This window comes from Peromyscus californicus, unplaced genomic scaffold, assembly GCF_007827085.1.
Source record: "Peromyscus californicus insignis strain IS unplaced genomic scaffold, ASM782708v3 Scaffold_14__1_contigs__length_90479793_seg_2, whole genome shotgun sequence".
Taxonomy (NCBI): domain Eukaryota; kingdom Metazoa; phylum Chordata; class Mammalia; order Rodentia; family Cricetidae; genus Peromyscus; species Peromyscus californicus.
This window is the reverse complement of record NW_026294436.1, coordinates 7,391,503-7,412,633: the sequence shown is the minus strand read 5'-3', so window position 1 is coordinate 7,412,633 and position 21,131 is coordinate 7,391,503. Positions and strand designations below refer to the sequence as shown.

At 47.5% G+C, this 21,131-nt stretch overlaps 1 protein-coding gene across 7 annotated transcripts in view; it reads right to left on the bottom strand.

Moving 5' to 3' along the window:
- The window catches only part of CUNH2orf76 (chromosome unknown C2orf76 homolog), a 134,069-nt gene that overhangs the window by 95,865 nt on the left and 17,073 nt on the right, over window positions 1-21,131 (bottom strand). For all 7 annotated transcript variants that reach the window (XR_008217842.1, XR_008217843.1, XM_052736750.1 and 4 more), the window contains exons 2-3: window positions 10,013-10,157; window positions 1,547-1,597 (exon numbers count right to left, since the gene is read on the bottom strand). Coding sequence is in view for 5 of the 7 variants with exons in the window: in XM_052736750.1 (XP_052592710.1) it covers window positions 1,547-1,597; window positions 10,013-10,145 (184 nt within the window). In the remaining 2 variants the exon portion in view is untranslated. The remainder of the gene's footprint in view (window positions 1-1,546; window positions 1,598-10,012; window positions 10,158-21,131) is intronic.

The following is a 21,131-nucleotide window of genomic DNA, read 5'->3' as shown; positions in this document are numbered from 1 at the left end:
AAAGCCACTCTGGAAAATGACTTAAGGTAATAAAAAATTTACACTTTCAAATGTCTGTCCTAATTAGCAGAAATATTTATTAGATGCATTGTAACTTTCAAGCAGGGGTCTCAAATCCAAGTTTGCTCAGTACCACTCCACTGAGGATGAGGGGCTAGATGGTCTTTATAACAAATAATGACACATAGCCTCTGGCTTTATTACAGTATTTTTACTTTTTATTGTATTTTATTTATTTTGTGTGTGTGTTTGTGCATACATGTGTGCCAAGGTAGAGGACAACTTGTGAATTTGAGTTCTCTCTTTCCATTATTTGTGGGTCCAGAGATTGAACTCGGGTTGTCAGGATTGGCAGCAGGTGCTTTTACCTGCTGAGCTGTCTCACCAGCCTTCTCTCTCTCTCTCTCTCTCTCTCTCTCTCTCTCTCTCTCTCTCTGTAAGATGGTGTCTCATGTATCCCAGGCTGGCCTTTACAGCTTGCTTTATAGCTAAGGGTGATTTTGAACTTCGGATCCTCTTGTCTCCAGCTCCCAGGTGCTACGGGACTACCCACTTTATGCAGCAGTAGGGGTCTCACTGAGGACTCTCTGCATACGAGGTAAACACTCAAACAACTGAGCTTCACCTCAGCTCCTGTTACTGGATTTTTAGGTCACTAATTGCAGCATATCAAACAAGCATGTTCAAGTGATTGGCATTTAAAATGCTAAACCGCTTCTTTTGAGACAGAGATGCATCCCAGGTTGGCCTTGAACTCCATTTGTAGCTGAGAATGACCTTCAACTCCAGTTTCTCCTGTCTCGCCTCCCTGCTGGATTACAGGTGTGCACCAGCACACTGGATCACAAGTGTGCACTGACACACTGACTGGATCACAAGTGTGCACCAGCACACTCAGTCTTATTTGGGTCAGGGATGAAACCCAGGGCTTCCTGCAACCGTAAAACCTCCTGATGGAGTCACATCCATGACCCTAAAGACTTCTTCTCATTTTTGGTCCCTGCCATTTTTTTTTTCTTCTTTGTTTACCTGGCAAAGAAACCTCATTTACAAACAGTTTTGCCAAGCAAGCCATCCCTCACAAGCATGCTACCTTCCTACACAATTACAATTGACTTTTACAGCATGTTAGACTCCTACACTCCTTAGCAAACTTCCATACTGATATGTGTGTGTGTGTGTGTGTGTGTGTGTGTGTGTGTGTGTGTGTATGATATGTATTTATATTGCCAAAGACCCTCAAAAGCATCTCTGATTCATATGCTAAGCAAACATCAATGATATAAAAATAATAATGGCTCATACATGCATAACAGTCCATGAGTATACATAGTATATACTTGTATCATATATATACATTAGTGCTGGGATCGAACCAGGGTCTTGCCCATGCTAAGCACACATTCTTCACTAAGCTATGCCTCTTGCCCCTCCAAAGTGACTTTAATTTATAGTAAATTAATTTTTGAACACCACATTTGAATTCATGCCAACAAAAATAATGCGACGTTATATATCTTTTAAAATAGTAAGAAAAATTGGTTACCGTATTTGTAATTTCTGAGTGGTGGTGGCAGGCTGGTCCTCAAAGGGACATCTGCAAGAGAGAATGATGATTTCTCATTACAAAATATTCAATAGGATGCCGAGTCTTTCAGGTATGGCCAGATTCTTTCCCCTTTTTCCTTTCCTTAAACAGGGTCTCATGTAGCCAATAATGATCTTGAACTTCGGATTCTCCTGCCTCCACCTCCTGAGTGCTGGGATTACAGGTGTGTTACCATGCCTGGTTTACGTGGTGCTAGTATGGAATGCAGGGCTTTATGCAGGCCAGGCAGGCACACTCCCAACTGAGCTCCATCTCCAACGACAGACTAAGCTAATTTTAAAAATTAGACAAAATGAAGCCGATGCAGCATCAAAATCCAGGGGCCATCTACCATAAGGAAACCATCACTGAGAGGCTGAGCTGGGAGCCACTGAACTGAGAATGCAGCGGAACTATTGAAAGAATGATTCCTGGGAACAGTGAGAAGGTTCAGTTAGAAAAAGTAGCTGTTTCACAGCATGAGGATCCGGATTTGGATCCCCAGAGCCCACAGAACATTTCAGAGAAGAGTCGTATACTTCTGCAACCCTGGCCCTGGGGGAGAGAGGGGACCAGCTGCCATCCTAGCCCCATAAGTGGGCTTCAGCTTCAGTGACAGACCTTTCTCCAAACATGAAGGTGGAGAATGACCAAGGGAAGACACTGGACACTGACCTCAGGCCTCCACACAAATGTGTGCTCACCTAAATGTGCACCCGAACACACATGTGCATACATGAGGCCCTGGGTCAACGGAAGACACTGGACACTGACCTCAGGCCTCCACACAAATGTGTGCTCACCTAAATGTGCACCCAAACACACATGTGCATACATGAAGCCCTGGGTTTCCATCCCAGTACTGCGTAAACTGGGCATGGTGATACACGTCTATAGTCCTAGTACTTGGGGAAGTTGAGGCGGGGGGATTAGAAGTTCAAGGTCATCTTTGGCTACACAGAAAAGTTTGAGTCCAGCCTGGGCTACATGAGATCCTGTCTCATAAAAATAAATCATTATTTTTCCTCAAGATTTATTTTTATTAATTATGGGTATAGGGGAGGGTATATACACATGACCGCAGGTGACCGCACAGGCCTGGGGGTTGGATCCCCTGGAGCTGGAGTTTTAGGCAGTTGTGAGCCGCCCACCATGGGTGATGGGAGCCAAACTTGTGTCCTCTGGAAGAACAAGAAGAGCCCTTAGCCTCCGAGCTGTGTTTCCAGCAGTTTTCAAAAACAAACAGTGTACAGGCTAGAAGGAGAGGCGGTGGGGAGAGGGAAGGGAGAGGAGGAGAATCCATATCAGGCTTGGCCACTGAGGGCAGATCAGACGCTGTGCCCTGAGCCAGACGATGGACTCCCTGAAAGTAATCAGGTGAAGAACTGGTCCTGACGCTACTGTCGTGTGGAGACACAGAGAGAGGGGGCCATGACCAACACACCTTCCTTTGCACCCCCACTCTGCTGTCATGACTACCCACAGCCCCATGGGCACTAGCTCCTTGGATGCTGGTATAGCCATGCTGGTTTACCTGAAATGTCTCCATTCTCTGCTAATTCATAAATCCCTGAAGATTAAGACACCACAGACTGTCTTCTCAAATCTTGCGTAGAGACCACAGTCTGCTTTTCTCACTGTGTAGTTACTATCTAAAAATCATCCCTGGTGTGTGGCAGGCACTCAGAAACCCTCCAGAAGGAGAGACACTGTCAACCCCTTCACCTGGCAGTTGTGAGTACCAAGGCTCCAAGGAGGTAATTAGTGACGCCTGGTGGCTGCGGACTGGAATATCTTGTACCAAAAATGAAACACTTAACACACATGCATGTGTATACATGTGCACACATGCCAGGAATACCAACTGAAACCAAACACCAGGGCTATAACCATGCAAGCAAGTCAAAAAAAATATAAACATAAATATAAATAAACTCATTAATACAAATGATACAGAAAGCCCACCCTCAGGGAGTGAGCAATAACTCCCTGATCTTCAACTATAGACTGTGCACAGAAGTAACTTCCAAGTCTCCTGTGACACAAGCTGGCCTCCAAGTCCCTAAGTAGCTGAGGATGACCTTGAACTCCTGGTTCTCCTGCCCCCACCTCCTGAGCGCTGGATTACAGGTGTGCACCACCATACCCAGTTCATGCAGTGTTTAGGACTCAGGCGCTCTACCGACTAAGTGACATCTCTGGCACCCCAGGCTCACTTTCATGGCTACACTTTCCCACATACTCAGTAGAAACAGGTCGTAGTTATGTCGCTGCTGTGGCTGCTGAAAGGTCAAGCAGGCAGGCCTGAGCATCTAGCTGTGACAGGCACCACCATTCTGTTGGGGACAGAGGTAACCAATAGTTACTGTGAATGAATCATTCTATGGTACCTGGGAGGCGAGGAACAGAGTGACCCAGGGGACCACGACTTCCTGTGCCACCATAGCAACCTGAAAATCACATCTTGTTCCTGAGGACTTCAAGAGGGTCCCATCCTGCCTGACAAGGAACATCACGCTCTTGCTGCACCGATGCCAAGAAACACGAGAGCCCTCGGCATCCGTGGAGACGTGAACATGCGGGCCGGGAGACGGCTCAGCAGCAGGTAAACGCACATGCCACCAAGCTTGACGGTCTGTGTTCAATCCCTGGGCCCCACGTGGGAGAAGGAGAGAATGACTTCCTCCTCCACTCACACACTCTGCGGTACACACATGCGCATAGACATGCACAAGCAGGTTGGCACGGGCATGAACACATGCACACACAGACAGAAAATAAACAAAATGTATTAAAAATGATAAAAGAATTTGAAAATAACTCTGTAGAAATCAAACTTCACATATGCTGAGGAATGACTTTCAAAAAGCAGGCCACTCTGTAATTGGCACTGGAAGTGACCAGAACATGCCATCCCGATATATGCCTACCTGGCACAAGGATTGTTTGGAGCGAAAAGCTGATGTCTAGTGCTCTCTGCCCTCCCTGTTTGCCTATGACAAAGCTACACCCTTTCTCCCAGAGCAACCTTAGAAGGCTGTTATGCCCCTCATCAGCCTGCAGGGGGCATCAGAGTGTGCCATACCACAAAGCTTCAGCTACCCCTCCTTCTCTACTCCCTGGTCTACAAGCTTCCACCCCTAGGTATCCAAAGTCGTCTTCCTTGTCCGGTCACTTCTCTGAGAATTTTTCACTCTCTAGGAATCCCACACACATGGCGTGCACTCAGCAATAACTCCTGCTGGTCTTTCTCTTGTTTATCTGTCTCTTTCAACTGAGAACTTATGAGGCTGGAACCGGGGCGGACGGCTCAGTGGGTAATGCACGTGCTTGTCCTTGCCCTGCAAGTGTGAAGACCCGATTGAATCCCGAGTCCACGTCTAGCCTGGCATGGTAGTACATGTCCATAATACTAGAGCTACAGGCAAATGAAAGGCAGAAAATCGCCAGAAGCAGAAGATACAAAACACCCTGTCTCAAATGAGACGGAAGGGGAGGACAGACACAGAGTTGTCCCCTGACTGCCATGTGTGCTCTGGGACACACAAGTGTGTGTGTGTGGGGGGGGGTGCACACACATAGGCACACACCATACACATACAGATTTTTTAAAAGAACTTACGAGTGGGGAAAAGTTACCCCCCCATTAACATTATTTCTTAGTATGAAATATCAATACCCCCTAATAATAAAGAACACGGCAACAGATAGCTGGGTATGGTGGCGCACGCCTTTAATCCCAGCACTTGGGAGGCAGAGGCAGATGGATCTGAGTTCAAGGCCAGCCTGGTCTACAGAGCGAGTTCCAGGACAGCCAGGGCAACACAGAGAAACCCTGTCTTGAAGGCAAAAAAGAATATGGCAGCAAAACTTTATACTCTAAGCGTAAGTCAGAAGTTACTTCGTGAACTACTTTAACGACAGCAAAGGAAGCCTGTCACCAAACCAAGCCCGTTCCTTTACCTCTCACAAAGAGAGCCCGAGGAATTAGGGTGAGTAGTTAGAGCAAGGAAACAGCTCACTCACAGATGGAGGGATGGCTCAGCAGCTAAGAGCCCTTGATGCTCTTGCAGAAAAACCCAGGTTCAGCTCCAGAACCCACACAGATGGCAGCTCACAACTGTCCATCCCCCAATTCCAGAGAAACTAGTGCCCTCTCCTGGCCTTCATGAGCACTGCATGCATGTGGTAAACATACTCACACACACATAAAATAAAATTTAAAAATCTTTATAAAAATATTTACTCAAGATGCCTATAAAACCAGAAAGACAACAGGCCAATGCCTTGGAAAAACACGTCAATTTTTAAAATATTTTGTTTATTTATTGTTTATCATTGTGGACACACATGCCATGGTGCACTTTTGGTGGCCAGAGCAGAGTCAGCTCCCTTTTTCCACCACGTGGATTGAACTTGGCTCCTCAGGATTGGTGTCAAGTGCTTTTATCCATTAAGCCGTCCCAGCAGCCTGAAAAAACACATCTTCACTCAGTGTAAGTGAGGCAAGGGAAGAGCAGAGGGCTTAGGAAAGGGAAGGAAGGAGGCTGCACATTCTTAGGCCCCGTCCCCATGGAGTGGAACGGGACGGGGCTGTGAAATCGGTGGTCAGTACACGTGCAATCAGTGAAATCGGTGGTCAGCACACGTGCAATCAGTGAAATCGGTGGTCAGCACACGTGCAATCAGTGAAATCGGTGGTCAGCACACGTGCAATCAGTGAAATCGGTGGTCAGCACACGTGCAATCAGTGAAATCGGTGGTCAGCACACGTGCAATCAGTGAAATCGGTGGTCAGTACACGTGCAATCAGTGAAATCGGTGGTCAGCACACGTGCAATCAGTGAAATCGGTGGTCAGTACACGTGCAGTCAGTGAAATCGGTGGTCAGCACACGTGCAATCAGTGAAATCGGTGGTCAGTACACGTGCAATCAGTGAAATCGGTGGTCAGTACACGTGCAATCAGTGAAATCGGTGGTCAGCACACGTGCAATCACAACACCGTGGTGCTCATTGGAACAGATATGGCATCTAAGACGATCATGCCCAAGAATAGCCTAACCAGGTTGAAAAAAGAGAGAAGAGAAAAATATCATCCTGGTTTTAGTTTTTAAAATTATTCGTGCACTTGTCTGTGTGTGTACCACATGCATGCAGCACAGCGCTGACAGAGGCCAAAAGAGAGCCTCGGATCCTGGAACTCAGTGTTAGGAACCAAACCCAGGCCCTTTGCAAGAACAGCCAGCGCTCTTGGCCACTGGGCCACCTATCCAGCTCCCTAAGCAACCTTACGATTGTGCATGTGGATCATTTCTAGGGCACACGTGGCCCTCAGGCCACAGGTTATATACACCGGCTTGAAACCTGGAAAGTGTATCAGCCACCCCCATCTTGACACCTTAAAGAGAGAAGAAGGATTGGATGAGTTTAGTGCAAGCGATTGTTTACCACCCCCCAAGTACACACGAAGTGACTGAGATGTCTACACAATGTGACCCAAACGTTAGAGTGGCAAGGGGACAGACGAGACATGAATGCAGAAATGCCCACTTTGTCACCAACAGACCCAAGAGAAAAGTGAGGGCTTTAAACAAAAGCAGCTTTCAAGTCCCTGGAAAGTAGCTCCGGCAGCCTTCACTATCACGACACACACAGCCTGCACACACGTGCACACACACAGCCTGCACACACGTGCACACACACAGCCTGCACACACACAGCCTGCACACACAGCCTGCACACACAGCCTGCACACACAGCCTGCATACACACAGTCTGGGAAGATGACTCAGTGGTTAAACCACTTGCCACATACATATGACGACCAGAGTTCAGACCCCAAGAGCCCGGTGGGTGTGTGTGGTGGTTTGAATAGGAAGGGCCCCATGGACTCATGTGTCTGAATGGTTGGCCTATAGGGAGTCGCACTATTAGAAGGTGTGGCCTCGTTGGAGGAAGTGTGTCACTGTGGGGGTGGGCTTTGAGGTCTCATATGCTCAAGCTATGCCCATTATGGGAGACAGTTCACTTCCTGTTGCCTGAGGATCAAGAAGTAAAACTCAAGATGCTCCCTCTCCAGCACCATGTCTGCCTGCATGCTGCCACGCTTCTCGATAATGGACTGAACCTCTGAACTGTAAGCCAGCCCTAATTAAATGTTTTCCTTTATAAGAGTTACATGGTCATGGTGTCTCTTCACAGCAATAGCATGTTATAATTCCAACCTCAGAAGGCAGAGACAGAGGTATCTAGATTGAGCTGGCTAACAAAACCAGCTTGTCAGTGAACTCTGGGTTTGACTGAGAGACTCTGTGCCTCAATGAATAAGGTTGAAGAGCAACAGAAGGGGATTCCCAACATCATCCTCAGGCTTCCTCATGCATGCATGCGTGTACACACACACACAAAAATGGAAAAATAAAACAGTAAAAATATAAAGTCACATAGTTTTCAATTCATGGAACTATCTGTTAAAAACTGCACTGTACTCTATATTAATTTCACCTCACTTAAAAGAATAAACACACCGGGTAGTGGTGGCACACACCTTTAATCCCAGCACTCGGGAGGCAGAGGCAGGCGGATCTCTGTGAGTTTGAGGCCAGCCTGGGCTACAGAGTGAGTTCCAGGAAAGGCACAAAGCTACACTGAGAAACCCTGTCTCAAAAACAAAACAAAACAAAAACAAAAGGAATAAATGCATATGCTAGAGACTGTATCAGATGCCTGTGGAACGCTTCAGTATGAAGAGTAGTAAGGCCATCTCAGGACAAGGACTGTGCTTCCACCCTCTGCAGCCTCAGAATGATAAGCAGTACCAGAAGACTTCCATTTCCCAGCCAGCTTGATGGCTCAGCTGGTAGAAGCACCTGCTGCCAAGCCTGACGACCTGAGTTCAATTCCCAGGACCCTCTGGGTGGAGGGCGAGAACCTGATCCTGCAAACTGTCCTCTGACTTCCACACTGTGGCACAAGCACCCCCCACACATACACACCATGTATACAGACAGACAGACAGACACACACACACAGACACACACACACACACACACACACACACACACACACTATAAATAAATATGAAAAGTGTAAAGAGTGACGTCTCTGTGACCACAGTGATCCAGTCTCTCCTGATTGCTTCAGCTCCCTGCTGCCCTAGCCACACTGCCCAGCAAGGCTCCTGTGTGCTGGGAAACGACACAGTCAGCTGCATTCCATGCCCTTCCCATTCAGTCTCCAAAGATAAACTCCTTATGGGTGGACCTGATTTTCTTTGTGTGTACATACATGTTTATGTATGCATATGTGTGTGTGGAGACCAGATGTCAATACCGGATGTCTTCCTCAATCTCTCTCCGCCTTATTTTTTGAGACAGGCTTCTCACTGTACCTGGAACTCACCAACTCTGTTAGACAGATGCAAGGGGCAGAGGAAGCCAGGAGTAAGCGAAGTCCTGAGTAAACGTGTATTTTGACATAAGCAAGGCCTGTTAAGGACTCCGAGACCAATTGGTCCAGGGTAAACTGGCAAAGCCATTACCCATATGGGCCAGGCTCAAGAGGGACGGCAAAGCCTGGGCATGAGTGATTATGGATCAGTGTGTGCAAAGATTAACAACTGCAGTGCCCTCCTCCCAGAAGCTAACAGCCTGGGGTTGCTCGCCTACAGAGACCTCCGACCAAGACCAGCCAACCCCCACCCCATCCTGTTCCCAGCTCAGTCGTCTGTGTGTCTGTCCTTCCTTCATTCCCTTGCCATCCCTAGCCAGGGTTCTGGGACCCAAGTTGTGTGGGATGAGGCAGGCGGGTCAGACAGTGAGCCCCAGGGATACTTTCTCCACCTCCCCAGTGAGATTACAGGTTCACACCTCTATTCCTTTATTACCTGGGTTCTAGAGGATCAAACACATATTCTCCTCATGCTTGTGTGGCACACACTAGACAGTCACCCCCCCTGCCCTGGACCTTAGTCTGTTTGAGGCTAAACATGATGGTTATAACTCCTGGTGAGTGTGTTCACACTATTCACTGACAAACTGGGGCAGCTGGTGGCAGGGTCCAGGACACAGCCAGCCTGGCCCCTGTGAGCACCAGCTTCCAAAGCACTTCTGGACTGGGGAAGAACTACTTCAGTGCTGTTCTTGGTTGATTTTTTTTTTAATTATGCATAAATACAGCTATGTAACCCAGGCTAGCCTAAACGTCACTATGTAGTCTAGGCTGGCCTAAAACTTGCTAGATAGCCGACGCTAGCTTTGAAATCACAATTCTCCTGGCTCTACGTCCTGAGCGCTGGGATTACAGGTGTGCACCACTAGGCCCAGCCTAATTTTGTACTTTTCAAAGATTATTTTTAACATCACAGTCAGATGTTTTTCACTGTCAAAATACAAATGAAACAAAGCAACTCTATTTCTCATACCTTGCTTTAGAAATATTATAAATTCCTTCACAGTTTGGTTCAAATTAACTCCATGATATACCACAGGCTTGAAATTTCGATGCTCAAATGACCGGATGAGGCGAACTGTGAGGATTGCTTCCTCAGCAGCCATGTGTAGAGACACCTGTGGTAAGACACATGGGTAAAGTGGATAAAGGCATTGCCGTGAAAGAGTGAGTGAGCAGAGCTCAGATCCACACAGAAGCTGGGCCCGTATGGGAGACTGCTGCAAACCCAGCGCTTGGGAGTCAGAGACAAGAGACACCCAGGGCAATCTGGCTGGCAAGGCCAGCCAGAACTGGTAGCTCTGCCTCAATAAATGGAGACTGACCGAGGAAGACATCCATTGCCAACCTCAGGCCTCCTCCACACGCACACATGTGCACCCAAACACACATGCACACACTACACATACATACGCACATTAAAATAAATAAAAGTCATTTCTTAGTCAGTGGCAGGGGCCTTAATAATTGGCAATATTCTATGCATCTTAAGTAAAATATTAAATATAGGGACAGTGCGCTATTTTTATGTCTTTCAATTTGTCTGAAATAGTCCATAACACACAAATAAGCCACATAAACTTGGCTCAGAAAGTCTCTCTGAAAAACTGAGTGCTTGTCCAACTGTTTTACTAAGTTTGGGGAAAGATACAGCACATTAAGCATGGAGAGCTAAGGAGTTTACTATTTGAATGCACCAAATAATTTTTAATTAAAATTAGCATATTAGCTATAATGAAACGGCTCCTATAAAACCTGAAATAGATTTTCCCCATAAAATAAAGTAAGGGTTCATCTAATCTTGTCTCATGGCTAATAAGCCTAATAAATCTCTTGATAATTCCAATATTGGTTATTACAGCATTCCTCATTACTTCCTTCATATTCTCCTCAGAAAAACACAGTCCTAAAAGCTACCAAACAATAGTTCAACACACATCCACAAAATAAAAATGTTTAACATACTGAGGCACTTAATGATTATTGGCACAATCCATGATTTCAGGGATCTTGTGAACAAATATTCTAAATCTCTTCTGCATGCTGGGGCACAGACTCAGAGCCTGGCATGTCCTTGGTCTGTGCTCTTCCACTGAGCCCTGAATGTCCTGTTGTGTTCATGTACATGTGAGTGCATAGGTGCATGTATGTTGCATGTATGGGTAGAGGTCAGAAGACAGTGTCACATGTTGCTCCTGGGGTGCTGGGGTGGTATGAATAGGAACGGCCCCCATAGGCTCACATATTTGAATGCTTGGTCATCAGGAAGCAGCACTGTTAGTCGGTGTGGCCTTGCTGGAGGAAATGTGTCACTAGGGGTGAGCTTTGAGGTCCCAAATGCTCAAGAGAGGGCCAGTGTCTCTCTTCCTGCTGCCTGAGGATCCAAATGCGGACCTCTCAGCTGCTTCTCCAGCACCATGTCTGCCGGTGTGCCGTGCTGCCATGCTTCCCACAGTGATGACAATGGACCAAACCTCTGGACTGTACGCCAGCCCCAGTTAAATGCTTCCCTTTAGGAGCGTTGCCGTGGTCGTGGCGTCTCCTCACAGAAGAGGATCCTAAGGGATGCCTTCTACTTTTTGTTTGAGGCACCGATTCTCATTAGCCTGAAATCTTACCAAACTGGCCAACATTAGGCAGCCAATGAGCTTCCGGGGACACACCTGTCTCCAAACACAGCACCACTCCGGGAATTTTAACGTGAGTTTGGGTCCTGGGGATCCAAACTCAGGTCCTCATGTTCGCAAGGCAAGTGTTTTACTGACTGAGCCATCTCTCCAGCCCAGGTTTTCAACCTCACTACATTTACTTGTTTATCTATCTATCTACTTATTTATTTGTTTACTTATTTACGTACTTGCTTGCTTGCTTATCGTGTGTGTGCATTTGGTTACACTGTGCCGTGGTACCCATGTGGAGGTCAGAGGACAACTGGTGGGACTCAGTTCTCCCTTTCCACCACGTGGATCGAACTCAGGTTTTGCAGCCAGCATCTTTACCCCCTGAACCATCCCTCCAGCCCACGCTCTGGTTCTTGACTACGACGTTATCCATCTTTATCTACACATGTGATAAAATCACATAAAATAAATGCATGCACACATAGACATGCCTAGACATACACATACAAGTACATGTAAAACTAGTGAAATCTGAACAGAAGTCAGGGTTGTGCCAACAGCAGTTGTCTAGCCATGAAAATAGACTTACAGTCAAGCCAGGTACCACCACTGGGGGACACTGGCAGAGAGGTATAGGAACTCTTTTCTGCATTATTTATAACGATTTCATGTAAAACTATCTCAAAATAAAAGTTTCTAAAAATCATTCAGTATGGTGGTTTGAAAGAAAATGGCCCCCAAAGGGAGTGGCCTTGAGGTAGTTGTGGCCTTGTTGGAGGAAGTATGTCACTGTGAGGGCGGGCTTTGAGGTCTCCTTTGTTCAAGCTTCGCTCAGTGTGAGACTGAGACTGCTTCCTGTTCCTGCAGGTCAAGATGTAAGACACCCGGCTACTTCTGCAGCACATGTCTGCCTGTACATCGCCATGTCCTGCCGTGATGATGATGGACTGAACCTCTGAACTGTAAGCCAGCTCATTAAATGTTTTTCCTTTACAAGAGTTGCTGTGGTCATGGTGTCTCTTCACAGCAATAGAAACCCTAACTAAGACATTCAGACAAGCCTGCTAAAATCATGAATGGAGGGAATACACTGAATAACAGAGTACTAAAACCATCAGGTAAGAGACTGGCAGAGAGCTTAGAATGGAGACACCAATGCAGCCAGCCACTGGATGACAGCATCCAAACGCACCAGCCAATCTCAATGAATGCATCAGGCCCAGAGCTTCCAGTGTATCCGCTCTGACAGAGAGGGTGTGAGGCCAAGTTCATTGACACCAGAGGTACCAGCCAAGGTCCAAGGCTAAGGAAGTCTACTGGAGGCATGGCCTGGCTTCTCCAGCAATCTCACAAGAAATAAAGGAGGCAGTCGAGGGAGACTGCTCAGTGGGTAAAATGCTTACTGTCCAAGAGTGAGGAGTGAGTTCAGCTCCTCAGAACACATAGAAAGCCAGACTTATTCCAGTGCTTCTGTGAAGAGATGGGAAGTGGAGACAAGAGACTCCCAGAAGCTTGCAGGCCAGCTAGCCTGCCATACAGAGAGGGGGATAACAAGGTGGAAGGGGCTGGAGAAAGAGATGGCTCAGCAGTTAGGAGCACTCACTGCTCTTACAGAGGGACTGAGTTCGATTCCCAGCACCCATGTCAGGCAGCTCACAACCATCTGTAATTCCAGCTCCAGGGATCCGATGCCCTCTTCCGGCCTCCATGGGCACCTGCATCTGTGTACACCAGTGGTTCTCAGCCTTCCTAATGCTGTGACCCTTTAACACAGTTCCTCACGGTGTGGTGACCCTCAGCTATAGAATTTTTTTTGTTGCTACCTCATAACTATAATTTTGCGATTGTTATGAATCATAATGTGAATATCTATTTTCTTATGGTCTTAGGCGACCCCTGTGAAAGGATCATTCAACCCCAAAGTGGTCGTAACCCATCGGTTGAGAACTGCTGATGTACACAAACCCTACACTGACCCAGATCCAGGCACATAAATTAGAAATAATAAATAGAGGCAGGCGGATCTCTGTGAGTTCAAGGCCAGCCTGGTCTACAGAGTGAGTTCCAGGAAAGGCGCAAAGCTACACAGAGAAACCCTGTCTCAAAAAAACAAAAAAACAACAACAACAAAAAAAACAAAGAAATAATAAATAATAAGGGCTGGAGAGACGGCTCATCAGTTACGAGCACTTTCTACATTTCCAAAAGATCAGAGTTCCGCTCTTAAGTCCCACATCAGCTGGCTCACACACATCTGTAACTCCTGCTTCACGGGACCCAGTACCCTCTTCTGTCCTGCTTGAGCACCTGTACACATGTGGAATACATAGACACAGACACATACATAGAGGTACATCTTTAAAAATAAATAAAAAAACAAAATAATAAACAAAATGTGGAAGGGGAGGACCAACCCCGAGGTTGTCCTCTGATCTCCACATGCACACCACGGTATGTATGCAACTCCTCCCACAGACGTGAGCACACACACATATGCGCAAAGGAAGCGTGCACCAAGAGTGATGGCACGTATCTAGACTAGCGTGGTTCAGACATGGGTTGTGTCCCTTGGTGCTGCGTATATCAGAAACTTGGCCCCCAGTGTAGTGGTATGGGGGGGGGGCAGGACCTTCAAAAGATGGGAACCTCCTCTGGAGATGGGACTCAGTGGCAGAGCACACGCTCAGCATGAACGGGGAGCCTGGGCTCAATTCCCAGCATCACGTGGTTATATTCCAGCTACATAGTGAACCTCAGCAAATAAATCCAAACAGCATGCAGCAGTTGGGGCACCAGAATCAAGTCACATGCCTGGAAGGAGTCTGAGCTTGTCTCAGCCCCACCTGGGAGTCCGCACCATCCTAACCCACGCTCCTCCCACACTCAGCCCAGCCCGGGAGTCCTCACCATCACAACCCACGCTCCTCCCACACTCAGTCCAGCCCAGGAGTCCTCACCATCACAACCCACGCCCCTCCCACACTCAGTCCAGCCCAGGAGTCCTCACCATCACAACCCACGCCCCTCCCACACTCAGCCCAGCCCAGGAGTCCTCACCATCCTAACCCATGCTCCTCCCACACTCAGCCCAGCCTGGGAGTCCTCACCATCACAAACCACTTTCCATGCGTCCTTCCAGCTACAATCACAGCTCATGGCTTCCCACACAGTCACCAAGTTTGGGCTACACCCTTCCACTGTCAGGGTCTCCACCCTCCAACAATGGGACCCTTCAGGAAGCAGGTCAGAGACTCCCAATGTAGGACAGCTTCAATCTCGGTGCCTCCTCCCTTAGGCTGAGCTCTGGCCCTGTCTCTCCTGTTAAAGGGTTCCTCACAGGAAAACACACGACATGCTTGCTTTCTTCTAGATCCAGCCACTTGGGCTACATGAGGAGCATCGGGGGCATCAGGGCTGCTTGCTGGCTGACAGCAGGGTTGGGGACAACCTGCGTTCCCGGGACACACTAGCAGAGCAGTCCCCGCAACAACATCAGCAGGGCTGCAACAACATCGCAGGGCCGCAGGAGAGGTATGAAAGCTGAGAGCGAGCGGTACAACACCTGCCTGGAAAGCACGAGGCTGGACCACAGCACCCCAAAAGGCATCAGAGAGGGAGGGAGGAAGGGAGGGGAGAGGGGATGAGTAGAGCAGGGAGGGAGGGGTGAAGGAAGGACATACAGGAGGGAAGGAAGGGTGGGAGAGAGAGGGGAAGGGAGAGTAAGAGGGAGATAAAAAAGGAAGAGAGGAAGGGAGGTGAGGAAGGAGATGGGCAGAGAAGAGGAGAGGAAAGAAGGAAGGAGATGTAAAGAAAACCTTATTGTTTCCCAACAACAAAAAATCATTTTAAAACTAAAATTAATATTGAAATATCTATAAACTGGAGCATCCAACAGCAACTCAATGTCTCTGTATTACAGGCAGTTCAGTTGAATTTAGATGGGGACACCCTAGTGTACAGGCTCAGGCAGGGCTCTGAAAGGGAGAGAGCCCGGGGCTTAGGAAGGTCTTTAAACCTCCCATCTACAAAACCTGTTCTGGCGGGTGCCTGCTGGAGCACCCGGTTCCCTGGTGGCCACATCGCTGCAGCCAGATACTCAACGACCCCTCCAAAGCCCTCCCTTAGAACCGAGGGCCACACTGGCCCAGGCTCCAGCATGCTTAGGGTCACCAGAGCCAGGAGGCCTCCAGACTCCAGTCCTCTGAGCGACAGAAATTCAGGAACCAAGGAAAGCGGGGACAGGCTGCCACAACACTCCAGGACTTTTCAACTTCCCAAGCCGGCCGCGTGCCTCCTCGCTTGGCAGAGTTCCCAGCTGCACAGCTAGAAACCCAGCAAGGCTGGCTCCTGAAACGCCAGGGCCTGACACTCCCACAAACATGGAAAACACATGTTCACATCACACTGGGTTGTGGGCTTTACACTGATCTATATCAGCTCGAGAAAAACATGTAACTACACTTTGATTTTGGCTGTTCATGTAGTTTGTGTCTACGAAGTCGGCTCTCAACAATGACTTACAACTCATGAACCCCTGCGAAGACAACCACGGGGTGGGGCTCCTAGGAACCTCTGGTCCTGGCACGTCTGTCAACTGATCAAGACACAAACTGTCGCGTTCTGTCTGCATGTCTGTTGGTCAACATCGAATTCACAGACGATGACAGTGACTGTGTGTGAAAAGCTGTTTGCTCTGTGTGCGTGGCCTTCTCACACTTACGAACACTCAATGGTTCAGATCTACACCTGGGGGTATTATGTACAGCGAAAGATGGGGCCAGCGAGATGGCTCTGCCTGTCTTGGGCGCTTGCTGTGAAAGCCTGAAGACCCAAGTTCAATCCCAGAGCCCGACTGAAGATGAAAGGGAGAACTGTCCAAGACAGCCAGGGTTTTGCAGAGAAACCCTGTCTTCAAAAACAAAGGGACGGGGGCTAATTCCACAGAGCGCTCTCTGGGCCTCTCTGTCACACTGTGGCACATTTATGACCCTCATACACAATATCGCTACTTTTTAAAAATTTAAAAACAAAATGAAAAAGTAAAAGTTGGGCCGGGGAGACGGTTGAGTTGGTAAAGCGCTTGCCTCATAAGCATGAGAACCCAAGTTTGGACCACTAGAATCTACAGAAACAGCCAGCACAGGGGTGGTGAGGGGCCTCAGCAAGTAAACGCCCTTACCACTGAGCAGGACAACCTCAGTTTGAGTCCAGACCCCACACAATGGAAGGAAAAACCAACTCCTGAAAGCTGTCTTCTGACCTCCAGTATGTACCCCCACCACATACATATAGAGGCCATTTTTAAATTTAAAAAAAATGGTTGGGGCTGGGGAGATGGCCCAAGATGTGCTGCCAAACCTACTGTCCTGAGTGTGACCCTTGGGACCCACAGAGTGAAAGAAGAGGAACGATCCCTCCATTGTCCTGGACCCCCACACATGTGCTATGGCATAGCACATACACATATAATAAATAAATAGATGCAGTTTAAAAACTGATGAGTCAACTTAGAAGTGATTCGAGGGAGGGAGGGGGGAGGAGAGAGGGGAAGGAGGGAGGGAGGGAGGGGTGTGGGAGGGGGGAGGGGGAAGAACAGTCAGTACAGTGGCACATGCCTAGAATCCCAGTGGCAATACGGCAGGCAGAGACAGGCAGATCCTTAGAAGCTCAGGGAGAGCTAGCCTAGTCTACTTAGCAAAGTCCCAGGCTATTAAGAGACCCTGTCTCCAAAAAGGGGAAGGTACCGAGGAGTGACACTGAAGGTTGTGTTTCACCTCCAAACACACGCAAGGCGGGCACACACACACACACACACACACACACACACACACACACACACACACACACACACACACACTGGTGAGGATGTAGAGCCATTACAGTCCAGCCACTATCAAAATCAGAATGGAGGGTTCCCAAAACAAACCCTCAAACACCTGTAAGAAGCACTGCCATATGACCTGGAACCCCAGTGCTAGGGAACAACCTGAGAGATCCACACAACCCACATCTCACACACCATGCTTACTGGAGCACCGTTACCAACAGTGAATTACAGAATCAGCCATGTCTGTGTGTGTGTGATGTGTGGTATGTAGTGTATGGTGTGTAGTGCAGTGTGTGTGTGTGTGTGTGTGTGTGTGTGTGTGTGTGTGTGTGTGATTTAGTCAGAAAAGAGTAACAGTATATCTTCTGCAGGAATATGGATGCAAATGGGAGTGATACTGTGTTGAGCAGTCTCTGTGGGATGCTGATTTAGAGCGGCGTTTCTCAACCTGTGGGTTGCGACCCCTTTGAGGGGTCCCCTAAGACTATCAGAAAACAGATATTTACATTACAGTTCATGACAGCAGCAAAATTGCAGTTATGAAGTAGCAACAAAAATAATGTCATGGTGGGGGTCACCACAACACGAGGAACTGTATTAAAGGGCCACAGCATTAGGAAGATGGAGAACCACTGCTCTAGAGTCCTTCACGTGTACATTCAAGACTAGTTTAGCTGGATGACTTGTCTTTAACTGAGAAACCTCCCTTGGGATTGCCGTGGTGGCCGCACAAGTTTACATTCCCACTGGAGCAAACAATGGCTGTCTTCTCCCCACATCCTCACCAGCGACGACTGCCCGTTGTCTTCTTCATGATAACCACTCTGACTAAAGTGAGATGGAATCTCAGATTTCTTCCCACCACATGAGTCCTGGGCATTGAACTCGAGTCTTCAGGCTTAGCAGCAAGTGCTGTGACCACGGAGCAATCTCAGCACCCCTGTGAGACAGACTATCAATGCAGCTTTAATCTACAGTTCCCTGACGGCTAAGGGTGCGGGCTCTGTTTTTCAAATATGTGTTGGCCACATGTGTCTGTTCTTTTGAGTAGCAGCTTTTCAGTTCTTTAGGACGTTTATTAACCAGGTGATTGGCTTTTTCTGGTACTTTTTCCAGCCATTTGTATATTCTACATCTCAGTGCCCTGTCCGATGTTGGTAAAGATTTTTTTTCCAATTCTGTATGTAGCCTTTACCATTTCCTCTGCTGTACTTCTAAATGCATTTCATCCTACCTGTCAATTCTTAGGATTATTTCCTGTGCTTCTGGAGTCCTTCTCAGATGCCTACGCCTGTATCTTTACATGCAGTGGTAGTGGTCAGAGGCATCAGATCCGCTGGAACTGGAGTTAGAGCCTTTTAAGAGCTGCCAGACATGGGTGCTGGGAACTGAACTCATGCTCTTCACTGATCAGCTTCCAAGCCCCTGCTTGCATCTCCAAGTTTTCCCCTCCAGCATTCTCTAAGTTTCAGGCCTTACACTGAGGTTTGTGCAAGGTGAGAGCTGTGTGTTTGGTTTTATTGTCTTGCCTGTTGAAGCTTTCCCAACCAATGCATGTTTCTGACACCTCTGTCAGAATTAAGTGGCTGTAGCTGTGTGGGTTTATTTCTGGGTCCTCAATTCTATTCCACTTGTCTGTATGTCTGATTTTGTGTATGGCTGGAATTTGAACAGGCACTTGGGTGGAATAATTTTAAAAACCTGAATCACTTTAGAGTTACATATATTCTATCAATTTGAGTATTACAAAACTCAGAATTTCCATTTGCTTTAAAGGTCATAACTGCAGAGGGAAAGTACAAAGTACAGCTTTCCAAAAAGTATGGTTTATCTATAAACAAACAAACAAATCATATTTATATTACCTTAAATGCTTAGTTTCCTCTATATTTAGAGATCAGTATTAAAAGTGTAAAAGTTTACAGTTTTAAGTTTCTAAATTTTATTTTGAGGGTGGGTGGGGGTATGTGGAGGTCGGAGGACAGCCTATAAGAGTCGGGTCTCTCTTGACCATGAGTCTCTCTTGACCATGAGTCAGGGATGGAATTAAGGTCACCGAGCTTAGCAGCAAGTGCTTTGACCTATAAGCCTCCTCACTGGCCCTGTTTTCTTTAAAAATGAATTGGCCTTGTATGTGTGATCCTGTGGTGGCTTCTTGTTTTATTTATTCATTAGTGCCTGCGTGGGCATGGGCGTGGGCAGGGGCGTGGGCATGGGGGGGCATGCCACACTGCACAAGTCAGGGTCAGGGGACAGCCGTGGGATGGGTTTCAGGGATGGAGCTCACACAGTCAGGCTTGCACAGCAGGTGCTTTCACAGGCTCCCATCTCAGCTGCCAGGTGGTTAATGCTGGTTGTTGGCATGGTGAAGAAACAGGAGAATAGGGCACCCCTCGGAGTGCAGAGTGTGTCTAGGAGGTGTGCGGAGACCATTAGATCATGGGGACTCTGACCTAAGAAAGGATTAGATGAACTCCGAGGACAATGGCACAGTGGGAGGCAGTGAATGGTGGGAGGTGAGGCCTGGCTGGAAGAAGGAGATCACTGGGAGCTTGTCCTTTGAGGCTATATTTGCCTTGGACTCTTCCTATATCCTCTTTCCTCCACTTCCTGTCCCATGTGACATGAGCCACTCAGCTCTATCCCCCTTGCCATGATGGACTGAGCCCTCTGCTGTACCCTCCCTGTATGAATGGACTGAACCCTCTGAAACTGTGAGCCCCAAGAAACCTTCACCCCTGAACTTGTTTTCTTGGGCATTTTGGTCACGACAACAAGAAATTAACTAAGAGTAACAAAACTAACACAGATGACCAGGTATAAAAGATGAAAAATGGACTGGAGAGATGGCCCAGTTGGAAAAGTGCCTGCCACACAAGCATGAGGCCTTGAGTTTAATCCCTGAGCCCCACACAGGAGAAGTAGAAAGCTAACACCTCCAAGTTGTGCTCTGACATCCTCACACACTACAGTATGTAGCCCTTCCACACACACACACAAATAAATATATATGATTTTAAAAAAATCTAAAACCAATAATAAGAATTGGTAATGTAAAACTAGAACTTAAAAATTAGGACCATGTGACAATCAAAGGAACATTTGGAAACTCTGCCTTTTTCTTTAGTTTGCTTACACACTATAAACCAAAGTACTATTATTCTAGAAAGATCAGTGTGAACGTATTTCACTGACAAAACTTTTTAAGAAAACCACTTCTAACATTAATTCAAGAATGGTTGTAGCTGGAAAGATGGTGTCTTAGTCACTATTCTATTGCTGTGAACAGACATCATGACCACAGCAACTCTTATAAAGGAAAGCACTGGGGGCCGGCTTATAGCTCCAGAGGTTAGAAGTCCACGATCATCATGGCAGAAAGCAGAGAGCATGGTGGCAGGCAGGTGTGGTACTGGAGAAGCAGCTGAGAACTACATCTGATCTGTAGGCCGAGAGACAGAAGCGGGGAGGGAGGGAGAGATTGAGATTGATGGGACCTGACATGGGCTTTTGAAACCTCAAAGCTCACCTCCAATGATATACTTTCTCCACCAGAGCACACCTTCTCCAAAAAGGCCACACTTTCTAATCTTTCTCCAATAGTGTCTCTCCCTGGTGACTACACATCCAAATATATGAGCCTG